Source organism: Pelmatolapia mariae, linkage group LG10_11 (assembly GCF_036321145.2).
Source record: "Pelmatolapia mariae isolate MD_Pm_ZW linkage group LG10_11, Pm_UMD_F_2, whole genome shotgun sequence".
Taxonomy (NCBI): Eukaryota; Metazoa; Chordata; class Actinopteri; order Cichliformes; family Cichlidae; genus Pelmatolapia; species Pelmatolapia mariae.
Window position 1 is genome coordinate 58,615,680 of NC_086236.1, and position 23,897 is coordinate 58,639,576.

Here is a 23,897-nt window from a genome sequence, read left to right on the forward strand (position 1 = left end):
TATCTATCTATCTATCTATCTATCTATCTATCTATCTATCTATCTATCTATCTATCTATCTATCTATCTATCTATCTATCTATCTATCTATAGTTGATGATAGCTTCATGGAGAAACATTAAACCAAAACAAACCATACCCACATGTTCATCCAGTTTAGAATCCCCAACAAACCTGTTATTACAGACTTTATATTACATACACTCACTGGACATTTATTAGGTACACCCCATTCAAATGTTTCTGTTCATTTGAGTGTTGCGTTGACGCTGGGAGAAACATTTTGTCACTGATTCAACTTCTTTGGTCTCAGCTGACTGCAGTTTCGCCAACCTTATGAAAAGCTTGCTAATTTCAGTCATTATGCAAATGTACTGTTTATAAATTTGGAGAAACCTTAAAGCTTTAGTGAGTCTTAGAGATGGAGTAAGGAACTTGATTATTTCAGGAGGGCCTAGGAGTGAAGTGGGCCTCCACATTGACAGAAGGCGGTTAAAGAGGTTCAAGCATGTGACCAGGATGCCTCCTGGATGCACCTTGGAACACCTATGCGAGGTGGAAGACACATTGAGAAGAGGTTGTCTAGCTGCTGGCTTGGGAGCACCCTGGTGTCTCCCCAGACGAGCTGAAGGAGGTCACTGGGGCGAGGGAGGTCAGCACAGCAAAGCAGGGATGGATGGATGGATGTTTTTGAAGTATGCAGACTGTCTGTTTGCATGGAGCGTTCCTCCGTTTCATGGTCACTCCCCCCTCTCGTTCCTTATGTCTGGGTTAAAAACATCAAGATGGTGACAGCCAAGATGCTCAACTGAAAAATAAAGGCATTGGACCATGTGTCCTTGGGGAGTAGAAAGCTGTAGACTCTTGCTCACGCTTGCCTGGGAAAAAGGAGATAAGAGGGGACCATCTCTAGTGGAAAGTTACTGAGACACTGTTGTTTAGACTAGAATGAGAGAACTTCTGTAATAAAACTGTTAGGGGCACACCACCATTTTGAGATCCGTGGCAAAGGAGGATGCAGGATGCATCTCCCTTCTAGAAGTAATGTGAAAGAGAAATAAAGTGTTAAATGGTCTACTGAGCAGTGTTTTGTCTTCCATTGGATGCCTCTGAGGAATCAAAAGGACTCGGTGAAGTGTTGATATATATATTTAAAAAGTTTAGACATTCAGTCTCAAGTTATTCAGTATCACATTATTTTATCCAGAGACATCATACTTTACCAAACTTGTTTTAATCCTTCCTTAAATCATCTCAAAATTCTAAAATCCTTCTTCATTTTGATTTTACCTTTATCCTCATTTTGAATTTTAATGATGTCTCTTTCAAATGGCTTCATGGCATCAGTCTCCTTGTGGAAAAGTTTGTGTCTCAAGTGTTATGTTTGTGAAAGAATTTAATTGCCCTGAAAGTACAGTTTTATCCCTGAATATGTGATTACAAGCCCAGAACAATGAGCAGCTCGCCCGCCTGTCCTGGCGATGTGTTTTAATGAAGCTCTGTGTGACGGCGTGAGTTTAAATGGGAGCGCTGTGTGTGACTCATCTTTATTGTTTAATAGGTCAGTACGAGTCTGTCAATCTCCTTAGCGTGTGTGAATTAGGCTCCGAGGAAGTGAGCAAACACAAACAGCTTTAAGGCTCAGGTCCAAGGACACAAGACCACAAACGCTCCAGTGTTTTCCCTCGACCTCAGCCATGTGACCCAGAACAGCACAGAGCATGCTCCTCTGCTGTGAGTAAAGAACTGGAGGTTCCTCTGATGAGGGCAAGAGGTGATGTCTGGTTTTCTGAGCAGAGATGCTCTGAGGCAGCGCGCTACAGAGTAAAGATGTAGAGTGCTGTGAAAAAGTATTTGCCCTTCCTGATTTGTTTGTTTATTGTTTCTGTTTTGTTTTGTCATATTAGACAAGGCTAACCTGAGTAAATTTAAAATACATTTTTTGAATGATGATTTCATATATTTGGGGGGGATGGGGTTGTACATTACCAAAATGACTCTGGGAGGGCATCAACGACTCATCCAGGAGGTGACAAAATAACCCAGCATCTAAAGAACTGCCCTTTGCCTTTTTTCGCCTTAATAAATAACATCATCGTTTAAAAACTGGATAAAACTTGCATTGATTCGGTTTATCTTTAGTATTTAAAATTAGTAAGTGTGACACATATGCAAGAATTAAAAAAAGATTTATTCTTTTTTTTAAGTAGGAAGAGGACAGATACGGTGGTGCAACACACACACACACACACACACACACACACACACACACACACACACACACACACACACACACACACACACACACACAGCCGGGTTTGATTTTGATTGTATCTGTTTGATTGTGTGCCTGTTAGTTTCAGATGCAGCTAGAGCCGAGCTGTAGGTCTGGTCAGTGAAAACAGCAGAAATGATTTGTTGACTATTGAACATGCCGAATTATGGCTTCATTCAACACTGACTGAATTATATTGAACTTTTAAAAATCTACTAAACTAAACAGATGTATAAACGGGTGTTTTTGATTTCCTACCTGCCTGTTAAAGTCTGTTTTTCCATCGTAGTGAGTATACCTGCCTTGCACGCATGTAGAGGAAACATCGCCACCTCCCGGGGAAATCCTGCAACTGCAACTCAAGATGCTTTACATTAGACACCCGAATTTCCTTTATATTTAATTTCTTATATCAGTTAAAAACAAAACACGGTATGTGTTATGTTAAAGAGGTTTTAAGTGAACTTTAAAGAAAGTAAAGAAGTCTCACTGCTTCAGGTGACATTAACAGTGTTTTTCATACTAAACAGCCAAGAGCAGAATGTCTAGTTTACCTACACTCATCAACATGGTGCTGGTTGCCAGTTGGAGATGTAAGTGCTGTACTTTGCTTAAATGTTAACTGTTTAGCTCATTGATAGCTACATGTCAGGAGCTCATCTCAGTGGTCAACAGGAATTAAAGCAGCTTATGCATGAACGCATGCATGAACTGCTTCTGAAAATTTTTGTGAACTGGGCCTGGAAACTGAAGCCAAGGTGAAACACCTGCATTCCTTCTAATGGTCAGCAGGGTTCGACTTTTCTGGTAATAAAGAAAAGTCAGAATATAAAGAAATTTTGGAAAGAAATGACCTCAGTAAACACTTTCCCGGTGAGTGTATGGTCTCAGTCGTTAACTTCAGGAATTACTAAATAAGATGTTTATTTTGTAAATTAGGGACCTGATTAGAATTAGAAGAACAATAAATAGATCACTCCTTTTTGATTGGCAAGTGTCTGCTCCGTTAGCATGAAGTGTTGCTCGTTTCTTAGGGCTTAATTATACTCATGAACATGAAAAGCTGGAGCTCCGATGGCCAAAAAGTCATTCCTGAAGTTTGAAGTCTGCTTGAAGTCCGCTACCGTTGATGGTGCACTGTAATTTCTTTTAACCACAAATCACACTGACAGATACACATACAAAGTCAATTTTTTTATTCTCCCTGCTTGTTTTCAAAAGACAAGCAGCTTGTTGCATGAAGAAACGTTTTCAGTGGTTTCAGAAAAATGTGTATAAAATTTAAAGCATAATCAAAAAGTGATTAAAACTGGTGTGGATTAACATTCATTACACTCTGTTCGACACTTCCATATAAAAGGGAAATGGTTCAGTGCAAACTGATCTGGGGTGGGTATCATTTTTATCATTACACCAGCACAACTTTATAAAACATTCAAAGCTTAACTCAAGAAAAAACGTTCAAACAGTTAATAAAAGTTTATTTAATCAAAAGTGAAAGTACTTAAGTTAATTTCATACTTTTTGTACATCATTCATTGGCTGGCAAAACCATTAATCTGGCAGTATGAGAGTAGAGAGGTGGATAGAGAGTTTGTAACCATAAATGGAAACAAAAAGAAAAATCACATGGTATTATCATATGTGTGTTTCTTTTTTAAACATCACAATTATTGTTGTGCTGACACTTGTCAGTAAGTATAATGTTGTCTCAACAACTATCAGATAAACAGGAGTGCTACAATATTTTCATTTGATGTCAAAGTGTGGAACTAAAGCATGGTTTTCATATCTTTGTTGTTTAGGCAAATTTATCAGATGGTGAGTTTGGAGGTTTGGGAATCAAATTACACAATTTGATTCAATTTGTTGTGTGTTTCAAAAGCTGTTCCAGTATTGGCCACCTAAATTTTATATGCTGCTCAAAAGAATTAAGGGGATATTTGATCATAGGTATATAACACAAAGTTTGTCAGACTTCAGGGAATCAATCTGTCCAGTTAGGTTAGGTTAAGCCTAGAGTCCCTGTGCTATCTGTCGCATGTGCTCAGTATGAACCTGCTTTCTCTGTTTAGAGAGCACAGTGTGAGTTCCTGCCAGTTCTGGTGTTTTCTGGAAAATGCCAATCAAGCTTTGAGTGGGCTGTGAGCACAGGTCCCATCATGGAGTCTGTTTCTAACAGAAACCTGTGAAAGTATGTAGCTGGAGGTCACTTTGTAGGGCTCTGTTCCTCCACTCACTCCTGCTGCTGGTTTAACGCCCTTCTACGGCCCTGTCCAGCTCTCCTCAAGCAACATCTTCTTGTATCTCATCCTTATTCTTGAGACTGTGCAGAGGGACACGGGAAAACTTACGGATGCGCAATGCTGCAGGAGCTGGGACAGCTGTCCAACCTGAACAGTCTGCAGGTACTGTCTCACCCTACCAGCAGTGACACGGACACCAGCGACAGTTTTTGTTGTCTTGTTGTCGCTTCTCCAGTTCGACTGTTATCAGTTGGATTTGAACCGAAGCAGGTGAAACAGATTCACCATAGTTTCTGATTTTGTGTTCCCTTTGTTTATTTGAACAGCGTATTAATTTATCACAATTATGTCAGAAAATAAAATTTACACTAAGTATAATTAAATTAGAAGAATTTGTAAAAATGCATGAAAAGCATCACATTAAAAACACGTCAGATTTCTTTTAGCAGGCCCATTATTTTTAAAGTCCTTCTGTAAGTGCTGTACTTTAAGATTTTACTTCTCTGCAGAAGTCACTCACCTTAAACTCTCTTACACCATTTTTTAAACTCTGCTCTGCAGCACTTTCACTTCTTATATTAACCCTTAAGCTTTTGTTCAGTTTGTTGCAGTAAATGAAAGGCCTGCTGTGTGCATGCCGGGCCTCCTCCTCCTCTTCTCTTCCTCCCTCTGAGAATGGGGAGCAGGAATGTGTGATGGGCCGGGTGCATGCAGGCCGGTGATAGGGCCTGCCTGTGCTGCTCTGTCTTTGGCTCAAAAAGTTCAAGTCATTATTCTCCTCCTGCTGCTATTCAGCCGAGGTCCCGTTAGCTCATTGTTATTCTTCCCCAGTGAGAGAGTGAGACAGAGAGAGGCTGATACAGAATGGGAGGCTGACTCTGGTTTCCAACGGCAGGGAGCTGGGTGTACTGGTGTTGGCAGTGGTTTTCTGGACGGTTTTTGCGTGCGTGAAGGCATGTCTGTAATCGGCTCAGTAATGAGGAAAGGTACTGAACGGCACTGAATATCTGACCCCGATTCCTGGGAGTAAAGGGAGGCAGAGAGGGGAGAGTGGGAAACTGTGTGTGTGTGTGTGTGAGAGAGAGAGAGAGGCAAAAAGAGAGAGGGGCATGTGAAAAGGGGTGGAGGGGAGCTGAGATTTAGTGCTCTGCTGGATGAAACAACCCCCCACTAACTAACGGAGAGGGAAAGTAGCCTAATAGGAAGAAAAGAGGGGGTGTAAAACTGTTCATTAAACACTCAAAGACGCGGAGGAAGCCTTTATCGTTTCCAACAATGAGCCCAGAAAAGGTATGTAACTTTTTTTATTTAAGTAGCTAAATTATTTGTTACTGTTACACAGATGAAGCTGAGAGATCAACAGGTAGCTGTTACTGTTACTGGTACTGGCAACAAAGTGCTTTTGTTAAACTTTGGGAGGGGGGGAAACTCCACTGTGCAACCGATTTGTTCATATTTGTAGTTTAAACACAGTTTGCATAAATTTCTCTTTGCAATTATGGGAATCTGCCTGTGCTTTACTGATTCGAAAGGCTCCTGCCTTTGATGTGGCTGTTGAAATGAGAGGAGATGGTGTGGAAGAAAAAGGTTAATGTGGCACTGGAGTATGGAGCGCCGCTTAAGCTGCGGCATTAACTGCTGTTAAGAGAAATCTCGGGGCATAAATGCATGACTGTCTTCCAGCGTTTCACCCTAAAAACAAACAAAACTGAGTTCATTCCTGAAGTTTTGGTGATGACATGAGGTTTGCAACTATAAAATGTTATAAAATACCAATCAAAACTTCTTAATGCTCAATTTTGTCCTAAACCCACCAAATTTTAAAATAAGTTGTTTTTTTCCTTTTATTAATGACTTCAGAGAAACTGATGGTGATTAACTACACCACTTTATTTATTTATTTGCTGCTTTAAGTGTTTGCGTCCAAAGGAATTTAAAGAGGCTAAACCACATGAATGCACCTTCTGTATCAGTTCCCCAACCACCTGCAGACTTTTCCTGTTGCATCCTGAGACAAACAGCACTTTATTTGTTAGAACTAAAACTCACCATGCTACAACATGCACATGAAATGCTTCTGAAGAAGAATGTGCAAACTAAATTAGAAAAGGCAAAAAAAAAGAAAAGAATGCAAGTTCCCATCTCTCTGCCTTTCTCCTGCACAACAACACACTATCACCACCACCCCCCAACTAGCCTGAGAAATTACAGACTACACCCGGGTGGCCCTAATGAGCAAGAGCCTGGATATGTTTTCTTTGTGTCATACACTATTAGTTGATCTGGGTCAACGTTTTCTCTGTAATCACATCGTGATAACAAAGAGGGGCTGCATAGGAAAAAAGAAGTGGAGTGAGTCTTTTGCCACCAAATCCAGACTGGAAATCTTTTGACCCCCTTGAGAAATCCCCCCCTCCGTTAGTGCTCCTCTCTGCCGAGGAAACACTGTTGTCGCGTGTTTGTTCAGAGCTCTGACACCTGTGACTCAGACTGGAGGAGCCCATTGTTCTTATCTGAACTGCTGTAACTGTGCAAATCTAGGAGAAATATTTGGGCTGTAATGCTGTGAAGCGATAATGTAGAAACTGGCAGCTGGAGCACAGGCGGGATCCATGTGGAAATAACACCGCTTCCCTCAGACGAAACCCAAGATGATCCTCCATGCTTGTTGCCGTGGTGCAGTGGCCTTAAAAGTCTGCTTGCTCACTTAAATCACACACTTTTAGTCCAAATAGCACCAAACGCTTAAATACAAGACTTCCTTTTACTATGAAGTTTTGGGATTTTATCCTTCATGTTCTGGAGGTTCTCCAAATCTCGTATAACAACACTTATTGGCTTCAGTGAATTCACCATTTAATTTGATGGGTATCGGCTTATATCAGCCTTTTAGAATACAATCAGCCTATGGAAATAAGTTGACCTTTACTGATGTCAGTGGCTGAAGTTTATCTTTTGTGTCACATCAGTTTTGCACTGGCCAGATGCTCTAAATTAGTGTGATGAAGAACTTAAAGACTTAAAAAGTTACTGCTATATTCGTTGTCTGTTAAATGTGGGTACAGGCCAAACATTGGTACGGGTCCACCTCTGAGTGGTTTGCCTATAAAGTCGGGCTGCTCAGTTATGAAAAGCCTGAATATTCTAGTAAAAATGGCGAACACAATGTGGATGCGTTGTTGTTCATTTTCAAGCCTTTTTAAAAGTAAAAGTTCTTTAACTTTCTGTCTTTTAACTAAAACATCAGAATGAAGAATGTGAGCTTAACTAAACGTGACACAGGAATTCAAGATTTTATGGAGGCATTAAAATCTGTGTAAGGAAAAGGAGCTGACCTGGATTTACAAGTGAAACTTGAAAAATGTGATTAATTGCCCAGCTCTACAAAGCGAGAAATAACAGTAGTTGTCTTTACACATGCACTTCAGGCCTGAACTTTTATGGTCTTTAACCTGCCAGACTTTAACTGCAAAGGGGGTCTGAACAGCAGGAGTGCAGCGTCCTGCACCCTCACAGGCTGCTCATCCACCAAAAACCAAGCACGGTGTTTCCAGTAGTGTGAATGCATCTGAAGCTAACCACTGATTTCTATGTGAAAATGAGCTAGTGTGGAGTCTTTAAATTAACATTTTTCTCTAATAATCAGCCCCCAAACCCAAATATCTTCAGCTTAGTATCAATTAGGACAAAGAAGAGAAGTAAATACTGGTTTGGCATAATCAGACATTAAAAGTCTTTAACGTCTCCCCTTTGCAGGTAAAGGTAAAAGCTCCTGGTTTTGTTTGCGATTGTGATGAAATATAAGTGTATTTATCTTTATCTGCTTTTTTTTTTTTTTTTTAGGATATCGGGATCTTGTGTGAAGCTTAGAGACGTGAGCAGCGGGTCAAAATCACACCACGATCACACACGGCGAAAGCGGACACACAAGAGAAGAAAAAAATGTCTCGAACCGAAGAGGTCAACAAGATGACTGAAAATGTCTACAAGGTAAAAATCCGATGTCTGTCCGGCTCATCCTAATAGTGACTCCCCACACACTGTGTGATAATCGGAAATGTGGAAGCACTTTATGAATTTACATGCACTGTTGCCAACAGGGGATTCTGGACCATTTCAACCCCAGTCTGAAGAACTTTGTGACCATGGGGAAACACTATGAGAAAGCTCTGACAGGTTGGTGAGGACACAGTGACTCAGGTCCTGCTGAACTTTGATTTATCCTTGCAGCTCCATATGTAATCATTTTTTTCACTTCCTCAGGAGTGACCATAGCTGCCAAAGGATACTTCGATGCTCTTGTGAAACTCGGAGAGCTGGCGAGCGACAGCCAAGGCTCCAAGGAGCTCGGTGAGTGGGCGTAGAGTGGTAGAGAGGCATGGGTTTGAATTGAATTGGCTTTAGAGCTAATAGAATTCATAGAGTTAATGTGGCAGCTGGTGAGAAGTGGGAAATAGTCTGTGAGTCGACCACATGTGCTGGTCAGAGAGGAGATGAAGACAAGAGGGGATGAGGAAATGTAAAGAGAGAGAAAGGCAGAGAACAGAGGGACGGGGAGAGAGTAGAGCCATTGTTGGGAGATTAACAACACCACATGATCTCATTGTAATGCTGAAAGCAGCGGGGGAGGCAGGCAGGAGTGTCGGAGGGCGAGATGCCAGCCACCACATACTACAGCACTGTGTGACCGACGGAGGCACTCACAGCTGACCGCCACTGTGAATCAGAAGCAGCGACTTTCAGCACATTTCTCTGCTTTGTTGGGGTTGTTGTGCATATTTATACATGTTTATACTGTGAGGGGCTATTATAAGCGCATGGATACTGCTGCAGAGGTTAAAGGTGACACAAATAAATCCAGCAAAGTGTTTTTCTGTTTAAGTAACATGTTGCCTTCACTGCTGTGCTGCTCCTCACAGGAGACACCCTGTTTCAGATGGCCGAGGTCCACAGGCAGATTCAGGTGCAGCTGGAAGACGTGGTAAGAGGCCATCAGTATGCTCAAATAATGATGCCTTGACAGGCAAGTGTTTCATTTATAACAAGCTTTTAAAATTTCTGTGCTTGAAGTGAATCAAACATAAATAAGGGTCCAGAAAGTGAAAAAACAGCTTGTCTAAAATCTCATTCTTGGCAGGCTTTGCTTTAATAAATCTGCTGCCAGGTTTGTCCGTATGAACAGAATCATACCTGAGAAAGATCCTCTGAGAATCAGCTGATTTTTTTAATGTAAAAGAACTTTATTATACTTAATGAAGCCATGCAAGAGCCATATGTGATCCAGGCCCTGGTGTGAGCAGTAAGCTTATAAAGAGATAAAGCTAATATTGAGCTTGAGTTCAGCTAATTGGTGCAGCCCTCCACAACAGTCAAATTTTCTCATGTGGCCCCTGGGGAAAATTAATTGCCCACCCCTGGTCCAAGGTATCACATAAAATATGTGAACGACGGTTTTGTTTCTCCATGTCAAAGGTGTGAGCTATTGGAAAATATTAAACCATGACTATATTACAAAATGTGTACACAGACGAAAAAAAGACGAGCCTGGTATTAAAATGTAGGTAAATAAATGTGTTTTTTGACCAGTCACCTCACTCATATTTTATATGACCCATGAAACCTTTCTATAGTAAAAGATCTAAAAGAATTTTTTTTTTTAAAAAAAGCAGATGAAAACATCCAGGGCATGAGTGCTTGTTGCTATACACAGGGGTGTCAAACATAAGGTCCGGGGAACAAAGTCAGCCCGGCAAAGACTCCAACGGCTTTGGACAGCTTTGAAAAATCAGAAGGGTCAGACACAGATTTTAGACTTTTAATTGTATTTTGTTACAGTTTTTCATACTGATAAAGACCTCCCTCATGGACATTCATGCTACCCAGAAGAAAATAAGTAGTAAATAAACATTTAAATAACAGAAAAGTCAGCAGTTTAAAAAAAAAAAGTGCACATTTTCTAATTACACATTTTTTTTATTCTGCACATTTTGCTCTTAAAGAGTCATGCTGACCTTTTTTTGGTTACTACAGCAGCATTTCTTTATCATATAGAAATGGATCTTAGACTCGCTGTTGAAATCGTACTTCTTTTTCTTAGCTTAATATATTTCAGGGATTAAGTTTGTAATCAAACTTCTTTTACACTGACAGAAAGGGGAGTTGCACTGGTCTGGCCCACAATATCAAAGGAGTTTGGGATACCTGCTCTACAGGAAACTAGGATAAGTTAGATATAAAAGATTTAAAAACTCAATGTCTAAAACCAAGATTTTGGCTTTTGTCACGGGTGTTGGTGGTTTTTAAAAAGTGTCCCTTTCATGAACATATGGAGTTATAAGGGATGAAAAATGCAGGTAAAAATAAAATGAATAAAAAAATTAGAAACCCGTATACTTTGAGGGTCTGTAAATTAATGATGAAGATTAAACTTGTTCTGTGGCTTTATTAAATATATTAAAGTTGCTCTCTGATTCAGAGGGTGTCAGTCACGAGCTCTCCACTGCAGGATAATTTGACACACATTCTGATATATCAGTGAACTTTAAATGTTTGACAAGACTCATTTACTTATGTCACTAACAGTTAAAGCTGTTTCACTCCGAGCTGCTCGCCCAGTTGGAGCAGAAGCTGGAGCTGGACATCAAATACCTCACGGTAAGTCCACACACCAACTACAGTATACAGTATATTATATTAAAAGTGACTAACTTAGGTAATTAACTAAAGTGCATTTATTCTACTTTTAAGATATGTGGGATTTGATCTTTATTTGCCTTTGATTGACATAGAAAGTAAAGAAAGAAAACGTTACATGTTGCAACAAAGATGCCAGAAATCTTGATAAAATAAAGAAAATGAATGAATGGGTTTTGTTAAATCTCTACTTAAAAATAAAATGCAATTTTGATCAAATCCTTGACTTTCCTCTCAGGCCACCCTCAAAAAGTATCAGAGCGAGCGACGGTCTAAAACCGAGTCAATCGAGCGCTGTCAGTCCCAGCTGAAGAAACTCCGCAGGAAGAGCCAAGGCAGCCGTCACCCCAACAAATACGGTGACAGAGAGATGCAGGTAACAGAGGTTTAACATCTCATCGTCTTCAGTAATGTTAAAAAATGAGCACGAAAAACACTTTGGCCTCTTTCATTTCAGAAATCCTTCTTCTAAACATCTCAGGCAGCATTACAGCAGATTAAAAAGGAGAGCTGTGTGTGCATTTGTGTGACAACTAGGCCAGCGTGAATAAGATTAAAGAACAATCTGATTCAGCTGATTTGTCAGAAAAAAAAAAGTAGGGAAAGAAAATATCAGTGATATAAGAGGGTCAGCAGATTTGGAGAATTACGAAAATGAAAGACCAAAAATACATAAGAAGGAAAGGTCACTGAGCCAAGGAGGCTGTTTTATCACTTGGATTTTGTTATCACTGGGCAACAGACAGGATGTGATGTAAGGTACTCCTTCGGGCTCTTTGTTATTCCCATCTTTACACAGTGTATTAAAGGTCACGCTATCTTTGAGTGCCGTGTGAGCAACGATAAATGCAGGTGTGCGCGTGCATTAACGAATGTTCAGCTTTGCAGGTTTGAAATTTTGGGCTTTTCCTTCAGTTCGTGGAGCTGATGAGCCGTCGCCAAGGCGAGCTGGACACGCTGGTGGCCTCAGGTTACAAGTCCGCTCTCACCGAGGAGAGGAGACGCTACTGCTTCCTGGTGGACAGACAGTGCTGTGTCACCAAACTGCTCATTAACTACCACTCCAAGGTGATAAGCTCACACGTGTTAAGTTTGTGAATGTTTCCTTTCATCAAATCCAGTGAAAACTAACAATTTACTCCTGACAGCCGTGTGTGTGTTTGATCAGTGTGATAGAGCTTCTTTCTCACTGCTATACATCTTAACTGGTTCAAAGTCAGCAGATAATTTCTGTCATTGAAATAAACAACAAATCATGCTGCAAATATTAACCAGATCCAAGAACATGTACTAATGCTCAGTCTTGTTAACTGAGCATGCGTGTTGTTCCAGAAATTATTTAATAATGAAACTGTATATCTCGTTTCTGAAGAAGCTGAAAGGCAAGAGTTAATAAAGAGATTAGTTTGCAGTAAAAATAAATGCAGTAAGAAAATTAGTGTTATAAATGTCTTATCCTTTGTTTTTCTGCTGTTGAATGTAATCCAGGTGAGAGAGCTTCTATCCCAGAAACTGTCATCTTGGCAGCAGTCGTGCTCTCAGCCAACAAAGCTCCCGGAGCGTGCTCTGAACCTGCTGCGCCACACTGCGCCTCAAAGCCCAGGGGCTGCTGGGATAGCTGAGGTCCTTCGTCACACCAAGCTTGGCACCGCTCAGCCTGAGCAGGTCAGATCATGTTTTAGTACAAGTGTGTGTTAAATCCAAAGTCAAGCCCAACAACCTAGTTTATACAGACCTTACTGTGGCTAAAAATCATCCTCTGCCCTTATAATATTAGACATGTAAGGTTTTGTTGTGAGGATCTTCTTTGTTAGCTCACTACACTTAGGTCTGTAAGTTTCTGGACAATAGGAAAAAGCCTTTCACAACTTTAGCTAAGTCAGTAACACTCTCAAGGAGATGGGCCCATCATTGTCAGGGTCTGCAATCGAGATCCGCCTTCACAAATGGAAGTCCAGAGGGTTTATAACACGCTGCAAACCACTGGTTACACTCAGAAAAAGGAAGGCCAGATTACACTTTACCTGAAACCATCTGAAAGACTGTCTGGAATTCGTTGGGCACATGATATCAAGTTGAACTTGTACGAGAATGATGTGAAGAGAAAAATATGGAGAAGGAGAGAAACAGTTAACAAGTCATAGCAAACAACATTATCTGTAAAACATGGGGAAGGTAATGTCATGGTATGGGCATGTATGGTCACCAGTGTAACTGTGTCACTGGTGTTTGTGATGATGTGACTACTGATGATGGGACGATGGACTCATTCTGCTTCTGACCACCCAGAAGGTTTTTAGAGATGCCTCAGACATCATCAAACAGCAGCAGTATCAGCTACAGAGAAACTGTTATCAGCACCTCTGCATATGTAGAGGCTTCTGTCCTCATCCTCTTTTTCTCTGAACATTACAAAGAGCAGATTTAACTCCTCCTTTTGGACCCAGAAGACTCCAGTTTTTCACTTGTAACGGAAAAAGTTTCTCTGTGAATCTGTGGGGGTCTGCACGACAATCATGTGATCATTCCTCTCAACTTAACTCAAGGGATTCTGGTGCTAACATTTTTTAAGCTAATTTTGAAAAAGACAAATTAAAAGAAGTCACTGTGAGGGATTAAAACATCCTGCATGGTGCCGCATCGGGTTTTGTTTGTCATCACTTACAAACTAAATTGAAGAGCTTAGGATATTTGGCAGCTCACAGTTTAATAAGTCATTCAGGACATCAGAATTTTAACAATGGCCCGTATTGTCTGGTAGTTACTGTGATCTGCTCTTGATTTCAGAGGCTCTCTGTTCAAGAAGTCCCTCCTCTGTTAAACGGAGACTCTAGTCGCTCCCAGCAACAGCGCTCGCTCCCCTCCTCCACCCAGAGTGACACCTGTCCTCCTCAGGGCTCTACCCAGACATTCCTCTCTGCTCCCTCCACCGGAGGAGCTGCTGGAGGTTCATCGCAGGGAGCATCTCCTCAGCACAGCAGCACACCTGTCAGTGCTTCAGCCAGCCCGCTCCCTGACAGCAGCACCAGTGGCAGCGCCAGCCCGGCTCCATCTACTCCCACCACCACATCCAGTAGCTCAGCCCAGCAGACCTCGCTTCTCCTCGCCGCAAACACATCTAACCTGTCCCCGAGCCTCATCCCCTCCACCGTGATGTCGCTCAGCCAGATCTCCCCGGCCAGCAGCTCCTCGCAGGGCATGACCCTCCCCATCCCCCACAGTGCACCTCACAGCCCTCCTCTGCCCCACAGCGCTCCGCTCTCTAGGGCCATGACTCCAGTGCAGCTGCTGCACCAGCAGGTGGAACCAGGAGGGAGCAGCACTTTATCTCCGTCACATAATCCGTGGCTGCTGAAGACCTCAGAGATGAGCGCCACTGCAACACTTCCACTGCCGAGGAGACCTGTCAGTGAAATGAGGCTGGGAGGCTTTCAGGGTGAGATATGATCTGGCTCACCTGCTGTTTTTTTGGATGTCTTCTTCCCCGACACTCACTCCTCATTTCTTATTTTATTCCTCCACCTAGGCTCGAGTCTTCCCAGGATGATGCCTTTATCTGGACCTACACGTGTGGAAGCCATGTTTTCTCACACACCTGGAACATCAGATGGCAGTGGAGGAACCACAGTGGGAGGAGCATGCTTACTGCACTTCCTGCCTGGTGACAATATCACTCTGCTCATCTCTGAGCCCAGAGATGGGTGGCACTACGGTCAAAATGAACGAACGGGACGGTATTGTTTATCCATATTTTCATTCTGATTCATATTTTGAGGGGGCCTTAAAACATTTAATGTCACTATTGTGCTCAAAATAAAAAAAGACTGCATTAAATAAGGTCAGACAAGGATTTATAAACTGTCTCCAGCTGGTAGCTTGTGTTTCTGTAAATAAAACAAAGCAAGCACACCATGTTTACTTTGTTCATTTAGTCTCCCAATCAGAATTAGAGCTGCTCCATTTGGAAATGACCAAACCTTTCGGTGGTTGAAAAAAACTAAATGGGTTAATTAAGCAACCAATGACCACACAGGCTCTGCCAGCCCTAGTGCCCATCATTGCATGCAAGTGCTGGCACCATTGGATTCTTTGACGTTAAAAATTTATATTTAGCATTTAAAACAAAGAATCAATTTCATGTAGAACGAGAAATATAATGAAAAGAGTTTAACGGTAGCAATAAAATCAAAGAGGAAAGTGTTATAGGTTAGCTGGCTTGACAAAACCTAATTTACCAGATGTAGATAACAGGTGGTTTTCAGTCTTTTATCTTGAGTTAGGCCTTCTGCTTCAGGCTCTGAGTGTGCTCACATTCTCACAAAATGATCCCTATGAGCGCCCCCTACTCCAGTCGGTATCAGCTGATGATGATAAAATGGTGATATAATCTATAAAAAAACTAAAAAATATAAGAGTTTAATGCAACACTGTTGACAAGAAATTAATGTTGCAAAAAAATGTTAATCCTGGAATTTATTGCACAGTCGGTAAAATAAACATTTTAATTCAAGTTAATTATTTTACTGCAGAGTGCGGTCTCATTGCTGTTGTTCATTTCTAACATGAGTTAACACCTTAAAATGGATACGTTTATACTAATTAAAAGTTGAAAAAGAGGTTTTTGATCTCTGACAAACTAAAGCGATTTACATGTCTCCTTTATGTAATGGTAACTTATAATATATATAAACCTTTACTTAGCCAGGAAGATCCCATTGAGATTAAAGTGCAAATAATTTAAATGGGTGTCCTTACTTTGGGTTCTGTGTTCTAGTAGCTGCAATTCCAGCAGTATAAAGGATACTTGGCAGTAGATTAGAATAAAGTACAGCAACATTTCTGCATCACCAAATGAATGCATGCATGCTCCCATTTGCACTGCTATAACTTTACTGTAGAAATAAGTTACCATGGTGATTTTATCAGGTGAAATGAGAGCCCCTTTGAAGACACAGAAAACTCTCACTTTAGGCTCAACACAGCTCGCTTTGTAATTAACTTGAATAAAAAAGCAAATGAAAACAACGTTGCTTTTTTTCTTATAGAATACTTATACAATAATATTTTTACACATGCCTACATTGTAAATGTGACTAAAAGGACAGTCAATAAGCGAGCAAATGAACAGTCCTGTCTTCTGTGGCCTTTTCTACAACATCGCTCCCACTAACGTCGTGCTCCTTTCTCGATACTACATTAAAGAAAACTTCTCTCTGGTACCAAATTATACCCTTACTTTACTAAGTTTTCTTCACACAGTCTCTGACATTTCTTGCTTCTTTAAATTTCAACTTTATTGATTCAACTGGTGAAATGTTTTTTCACAGGAAAGGCTGGTTTCCTTTCTCTTACACTCAGCCACATCATACCAAGATGGATCTTCTCGAGAGGTAAGCGAACAAATAACAACTGCTGAAATCTGTTGGTCTGAAGGCTAACAGCTCTGACATTAGTGATGATGCTTCCATAGTTTTTTTGGGTGATTCACACTTGATGGAGTCATTTTCAGGCTGAATCCTTTATGACTTTCTCCACTTTCCCATCCATGTAGTCTCAGTCACTAAATACACATTTCATGCCATCATAATCATTCTGTCTGCCTTCAGTATCCCCACCAACCCTCTCTCATCTTTTTTCCAACAGCAACAAAGTTGTTGATAGATTCACACAAAAACCAACATTTGCCTACTCTCATTGTGTCTCCTTTATCTTTTTTCCACTGTGTATTTATTCCTCTCTGTCTGTGACCTTCCCTGTAGCTCACTCTTCTTATCTAGAGCTAACAGCACCAGTACCGGGCAACTTGACAAACTAGGATCTCCGGGTCTCCCAGCCCTCACCCCTGAGTCGGAGGAGGAACGCTCCCTTCCTCCCCAGAGGGTCAGCACCTTCCGCCCGCGCCCCTACAGCATGGCCGACAGCAACAAGGTCAGAAACACGAAACCTGTGGGAGGAGCTCAAGGGTTAGAGTGAGGGCGTCCTCACAGTTGACCCTGACTATTAAAGTAGCAGATACTTCTGCTTTCTAATAATTCAGTACAAATACCGACGTGCATCTCTACTGATTTACAGATCACCTCAGAGTTGGCCTCCCCACCTCCCTCACCGACCAGGTAACTTACAGGTGCTAATCAAGGGAAATTGAGCATTTTTACTTGTCATCGCCCATTCACTGAAAATACTACACAGTCTATAAACTACCTCTGAATAAATTCAGACTTGTGCACCTAATTCTGGTTGTTTATGTTTGGTTGGCACATCAAAATTTTTTCATATTGTGTTTGTTTTTGCACTTGCATCAGTGCAAGACTATGACGAGTCCAATCTGATGGTGGACACATAAATAAATAGTATCAGCTGCCCAAAATATAATAATAACCATAGCAGGCATGAACAAGTCAGAAGTGAGCACTAAGTCCTGCAGTGTCAATGTCTCCGTAGAGCTGCTATCACAGCATGTCTAACTTAGAAAAGTACAATCCTAAATTCTTCACATGCCCATGTAATCACCAGTTTAAGTTACATATTTATCGCTTCCTTCTTTCAGGCCCAATCCATTTGCACATGTCCGACTCCGAAAAACCGTCACCAACGATCGCTCAGCTCCCATCATCGAGTGAGCTTTTTGTTCCCACCGCAGCAGCAGCAGCAGTGTTCCTCTGTGGTTCATCAGTACATCGCACCTCAGGTTGAATCCTGGAAAGACGCACACTGGCTAATGTTAATGTTCTACTTTTAAATGTAATATTCTGTGTGTTTCATGTATAAACGCTGTTATAAATATGAGTACAGCCGACTGGATTTGTAGGTTGCTGGGGGAGAAGAGACAATTGTAACATGTGAGAAACTGCTTTAGTGAAGTGTTGGCTTTAATATAAAAACTAGATGTTTAGATGTTTAGCTTCATGTTTGTCACACTGTGTCCTGCTTGTCCTGAATAACTAACATGCTTTAGTTTGAATTATGTCAGATACAGTTGTTTCTTTTACTGTTTTAAAGAGTTTTTTTTCTCCCTTTTTGGTTATTTTTGTGCCATATTCAGAGATGTTTTCTGTGTTCAGCTGATTTAGGGACTGGATCCTAATAGCAGGTTGTGCACATTGACAATGATGAAGTGTTATGGGAAGAGGACAGGCTCCTTCTCTATTACAGTATTATATTTTTTAGAAAAGCTGCCAGATCTGGTGCATTTTCTTGGTGCTGGTGAAGGTGAGCATTTAAAAGTATTAAAAGTGTGTGTGTGTGTTTTTTTGTTTTGTTTTGTTTTTTCATTTTATTTTAACACAGTGATTGTCTAGATGAGCTACTTGACATTAATGAAACTGGCACAATGACTTATGTTTATGTCATGTTTTAGTTTCTGAACATGAGCGATGTTGTTTGAAGGCACAAGTCTGTCAGATACATCCTGTTGTGCCACTTAACACCATTCATTCTGCTGCTGTAAAGTTACATGTTACTATTTGTGAGTAGATGACTTAAAAAAATGCTTTCTGCTTGAAATTTGATTATCCAGAGTTGATCCATCTACTCCCTGAGTGAAATCATCAAAATTGTCCTCTTTTTAAATACAGAGCAACTCTGACAACACAAAGAAAACTCATAAACTTCACAGACACAAACTGTAAAAGTTGGTAGTTGAATGTTTGGATAGTGGTATCACCGAAAGAAGTGTTTTCTTTGAAAGTAGGATGTCATGGAGGGTTCAAAGTCTTAAGAATGAGAGATTTGCATGCTTAGTCTTTGGATTTGATGTCTTCTTGATTTCTTTTCAGTCCCAAAGCTATTCACCAGCTAGGCTGCTTAATTGTAGTTGTACGTCCATCAGTCAGACTAAGCAGAATCTTAAAGTGATGTATGGATGCTAAGACAGATGATGATTAGGTTTTTACTGAGAAACTGTATCTGTGAAAGTGATGAAGAAAGTATACAGGAAGTTGACCAACGTCTGAGCAAGTGTTCATGGTAATCTACAGACATCCAAAGTAATTTTTTTGTAGCTCTGTCCTCGTTGTTGCCTCTAACAAAGTGAAATCTGTGCAAACTGAAGCAGTTCGTGTTCCTGGTTTAACTGCCTCAAGTTACTTTGATGTTTTAGCACCTTTTAGATTCATAATATCACCTGAAAAGCTTGTAGAAAAAAACATCTATCAGCATATATTGTAATCACTTTGTGTAGCGTTGCTTCATTAATAAAGATGACAGCAAAATGCTTTTAATGCATGTAAATAGTGCCAAAAATTGTGTGAATTTATGATTTCTTTGTAAAAATTTCACTTTGGTAGAACATTTGGGCTTTGTGGTAATACAGAGCAAACATCTGGAAAGTGCACAGCCGCTGATAGAGAAATTCAGTCTTCAGCTCAGAGTGACTTACACAGAATGAGATACAATTGGTACAGAGTTTACGTGCCTGAGTGTGAGTTTAGATATACAATGTCACTAATTCAAGTTGAATTTAACCTTTAAAAAGCAAATTATTTAGTCACAAATACATTTAAAGTAAGGAGGAGAGTTCTGAAAGAATTGCATGTGAGATTAAACTCATTAAAAAATGTGAGTGTTACAACAATAATGTAAAATGAACAGATAATGTTATTTAAGTTTCAAACCTACACTCATTGCCATTTATGGTACACCTGTTCAGGTGCTTGTTAGTGCAAATATCTCATCAGCCAATCACATGTCAGCAACTAAGTACATTTAGGAATGCAGACATGATCAAAAGGACCTCCTGACGTTCAAACCAAACATCCGAATGGGGAAGAAAGATGATTTAAGGGACTTTGAACGTGGCATGACTGTTGGTACCACAGTGCTCTGTGCATTTCACAAACTGCTGATCTGTTGGGAACCATCTATGGGGTTTACAGAGGATGGTCTGAAAATATCCAGTGAGCATCAGTTCTCTGCGTGAAAATGGCCAGACTCCTTTAAGCTGATAGTCAGGCAACAATAACTCAAATAACCACTACAACTGAGGTATGTAGAAGAGCATCTCTGTATCCACAAGACATCAAACCTAGAAGCTACAGCAGCAGAAGACCACACTGGGTGCCACCATTGTGAGGAAAATAAGGTTACAGTATGCACAGGCCCACCAAAAGTTAGACAATATGGCATTTGAAGAATATTATCTGGCCATGATAGAAACTGTGAGGTTTTCTGAGGAATATTTCCAGCAACTTGTTGAAACTATGCTACAAAAGCTCTGAAAGAAAGCAAAGGGGGATCCAACCTGGTACAAGCACAGTGTACCTAATGAAGTGCATAGTAGTTCCCCTGCACTTTAAATCAAAGCTGAACAACATAGGCGAGAGCTGTCCTGTCACAACTCAAACACAAGTTCAGAACACTTCTGTTAAAATTGAAATGTTGTTCGACATTAGACACATTTATTTATACACTTTATCTGCAGAAAACAATGCATCTATTCAGACACTACTGAATATAACACTACTATGAAGATGAATATTTCAGAGGAACAGACTTTATCTGGACTACTAATGCTTACATGTGAAATCAAAGGTCTATGAAACAAGCTTTTGCATGATTTGTAAAACTGAGATTTCTGCAGAGAACACACAGCATGAAGTTATATTGTTATTTAGTATATTCAAACTTTATACAGGTGAGAAGAAATAGGAGATATTGAAAGATATTTTATAACCTACTTCCTCATGTTTTCACTAAAAAAAACCCACACAAAAAACGGGGTATCCACTATAAGTTTCTTGCTGTGCTGTTCTGCATATTGTTCTGACACCTTAATGAGGGGTGCGAGCAGAATTAAAGCTGGTATGAAAAGAATTTTTTATACCAGCCTTAATCTGATTACAGCTTCTTATTTTTAAACTAAGCCACCTCTGAAGGATCAGAACTGTGTTGAAGCTTAGTTTCAAAACAAAAATCTTAACCCTGAGTAACTTTTAATTGAGAAAAAAAAAACTGTTTCACATGTATGTATGTTTGAGAGGTAAAGGTGTAGATCAAACTTAAAGCAACTTAAACTGTGACTGATCAACTCTGCTTCGATTTCACAGCAAAATACTTTATAATGCTGTTAATGATTACAGGCTTGGTTATTAATTAATTCAACAGAACCAATTAGACACTGTTGCTATAGTTTGCACATCATTAACCTAAATGCACTAAAATAATACAGATGAAACAAAAGTAGAATTAAATAGAATCTTTATTGTTGGACACAGACATCGGAGGCAACTATTCAGACAGATATTAACATGAGAAAATCTGAAGTTATAGATTTTTGATCCAATCCAAGTTTCTTCCTTTTGGTTCACATGGATGAGCCGGAATGTCGGGCATGTTTCCATCATCTCGCACGGGAACTGTGAAGACAAAATAAGGTAGGAGTTTTAGGATGCTGAAACGTCAGCTTTCAATTACACTCGAACCTGCTGTGACATAAAGATCGCCAGTGTTTACCTGGGTAGTTGTATGGCACAGCTGCGTTCAACATTGCTGTATATTTTGTAAGTGGGCTGATGAACGGAAGAATGGCACCTGAGAAAAGACATTTGAACACATATGGCATTACACTCACAGTTCACTGTGCCTCTATAGGTCAATTGAGAATAATTGAATCATTGCACAAGGTGCACACTCATACAGAAACATAATAAACACAGATAGCAACTACTCTGACTGGCATGGCTTTAAGTGTCAATAAAAAGTTACTCATTTAAAATGTGCCAGGATCTTTATTGTTGGACACAGACATCAGAGCGAGTAATCTTGCACAATTATTCAAATAATGTAAAGTAAAAAGGCGTACTGGAGGCGAGGCAACAACTGGTAACCATATGCACTTCGAAGTTAACATCTACTTTTTATCTGACTTTGTCAAACTCATCCACATAGCTGCTATTTTGCTGATTTATGAAAATTCAGACCAAAAGATTTTGGAGCCCTCTGACCAAAAACCATTTGATGTTAACTTGTCCGGCATTTTGGACAAGTTTCATTAAGAAACTGTATACACACTCCTCCCTTATTGAATTGCTTTGTTTAGGTTCTTTAGCTTACTAATTTTCTCCAGTTTGAAACGAAATAATAATGCAGAAGAAGTGATTTTATTTTAGTTTTCACAACAAATTCCTCCATGACTGAAACATCCACATATCCACTACTGTGGAATCAGCAAACACGCTTCAAATCGGCTGCCAAATAGTTTCTTAAATACACTGCTGGAAAGTTAAGGACAATGACACTGTTATTTTCTAATTATAACATAATTTGACATTGGCCACAAAAATTCAGTAAATTCTGTATTGTGTTGTTAAATAATGTATTTATATCGAACTTTTCTACACCTACTTACCACACAAAGCACTTCAATCTACAAGTTACATGTTATCCAAATAGCACTGTATTCCATAAACTTTAAGCATATATCTGCCCCACATCCACGGCCAGTTTCAAACCACCAAAATGCATAAAAGTTTCAACTGTGAGAGGACGCTGGAACACAGCAAGGCTCGCTGGTGAAGTACACCATCGTGCCACCTCTATACAAGCAATGTAGGATCGCCCGATGCCACTCTCTCTCTCGTTTGCAGGTGGTTCAAAATGCAGCTGCTCGACTCTTAACTTGTACAAAGAAAAGACAGAATATCAGTCCTGTTTTAATCCATAGATTACCTCCACAATATATTACAGATCTTTTAACTCCAGGTCACTGAGGTCATCATCACAACAACTTCTCTCATAAAAATTAAAAGTGATTGGGTTTTTGCTGTGTTTGCCCCCTGGCTCTGGAATAGTCTGCTACCCCACATAAGAAGCTGTTCAACAATAAACTGTTTTAAATCAGCTCTAAAAGATCGAAGCTCTATCTACTTTAAATTGCTTATTTGGGTTATTGAGACCTGGATTACAAGTGACTGTGCCTTTAAAGCACTTTGGTCAACTTCTGTTGTTTTAACACGTGCAATATAAATAAAAGGACCTGACACACAAAGACTATAACGTGCTTATTTGTTTTCTTTATTCGGTCTTTCCATGCTGGACATATAAATCGTATACTCAGTTAAATTAAACTGAACACAAGACAGCTACGCTGACGTAAGTCCAAGACAGCGGATTATTGTGAGACGTATAGCTAGCAATCTTCTGATTAATATTTCATGTTGCCACACTGTCATTCATCGGCGTTGCAGAACTGCCATTGTATGTTATTTAAAGCTATGCTCCCTCTCTCTCTCTCTCGCTGCACCACTCTCGCACAGATTTCTAACAGGTTGGCTACTTACCAACCAGTCCAATTCCACAAGAAGCCATGATAACCGGCTCCTTGTTCCACGCATTCCTCAGGAAAGCTCCGATTCCTGCAGACAGAAACCCACGGGCAGGTTAAAAACCGCACCGAGTGACAGGCTACGTACGGTTAACCAATGCTAGCTAACGTTAGCAACACATCCAAGGTCACATTTTTGGTTTTATTTCGAACGAATGCATCAGAAATAAAGTACTTCTAAGATCCGGTTAGAGTAATTTTAAATATATAAGGTATTTATCTGTACCACCCGAGGGTCCAAGTAAACCGAATTTCACTGATTAGAAGTCAAAAAGATGACAAAATATACACATACCCGCCATATTGTCTGGTGTAGTTTCCACCGAGCGAGTTCTCATGGGAAATGTAGTGACTGCTAAAAATG

General features: G+C 40.2%; 2 protein-coding genes across 2 annotated transcripts; one reads left to right on the top strand and one right to left on the bottom strand.

Moving 5' to 3' along the window:
* Window positions 1-5,339: 5,339 nt before the first annotated feature.
* On the top strand, window positions 5,340-19,457 carry zgc:158689 (uncharacterized protein LOC791177 homolog). Its single transcript, XM_063486328.1, has 15 exons — window positions 5,340-5,811; window positions 8,365-8,511; window positions 8,622-8,697; window positions 8,785-8,871; window positions 9,441-9,502; window positions 11,104-11,175; window positions 11,453-11,590; window positions 12,130-12,282; window positions 12,703-12,879; window positions 14,002-14,650; window positions 14,741-14,948; window positions 16,542-16,604; window positions 16,974-17,142; window positions 17,287-17,327; window positions 17,762-19,457. The coding sequence occupies exons 2-15, from the start codon at window positions 8,464-8,466 to the stop codon at window positions 17,832-17,834; spliced, it is 2,016 nt and encodes a 671-aa protein (XP_063342398.1). The 5' UTR covers window positions 5,340-5,811; window positions 8,365-8,463; the 3' UTR covers window positions 17,835-19,457.
* A 1,934-nt stretch (window positions 19,458-21,391) lies between these two features.
* Window positions 21,392-23,888, bottom strand: ndufa3 (NADH:ubiquinone oxidoreductase subunit A3). Its single transcript, XM_063488277.1, has 4 exons — window positions 23,829-23,888; window positions 23,490-23,564; window positions 21,664-21,741; window positions 21,392-21,566 (listed from the first exon to the last, which is right to left on the bottom strand). Exons 1-4 carry the CDS (start codon window positions 23,869-23,871, stop codon window positions 21,475-21,477), a joined length of 288 nt encoding a protein of 95 aa, XP_063344347.1. The 5' UTR covers window positions 23,872-23,888; the 3' UTR covers window positions 21,392-21,474.
* Between the last annotated feature and the right edge of the window lie 9 nt (window positions 23,889-23,897).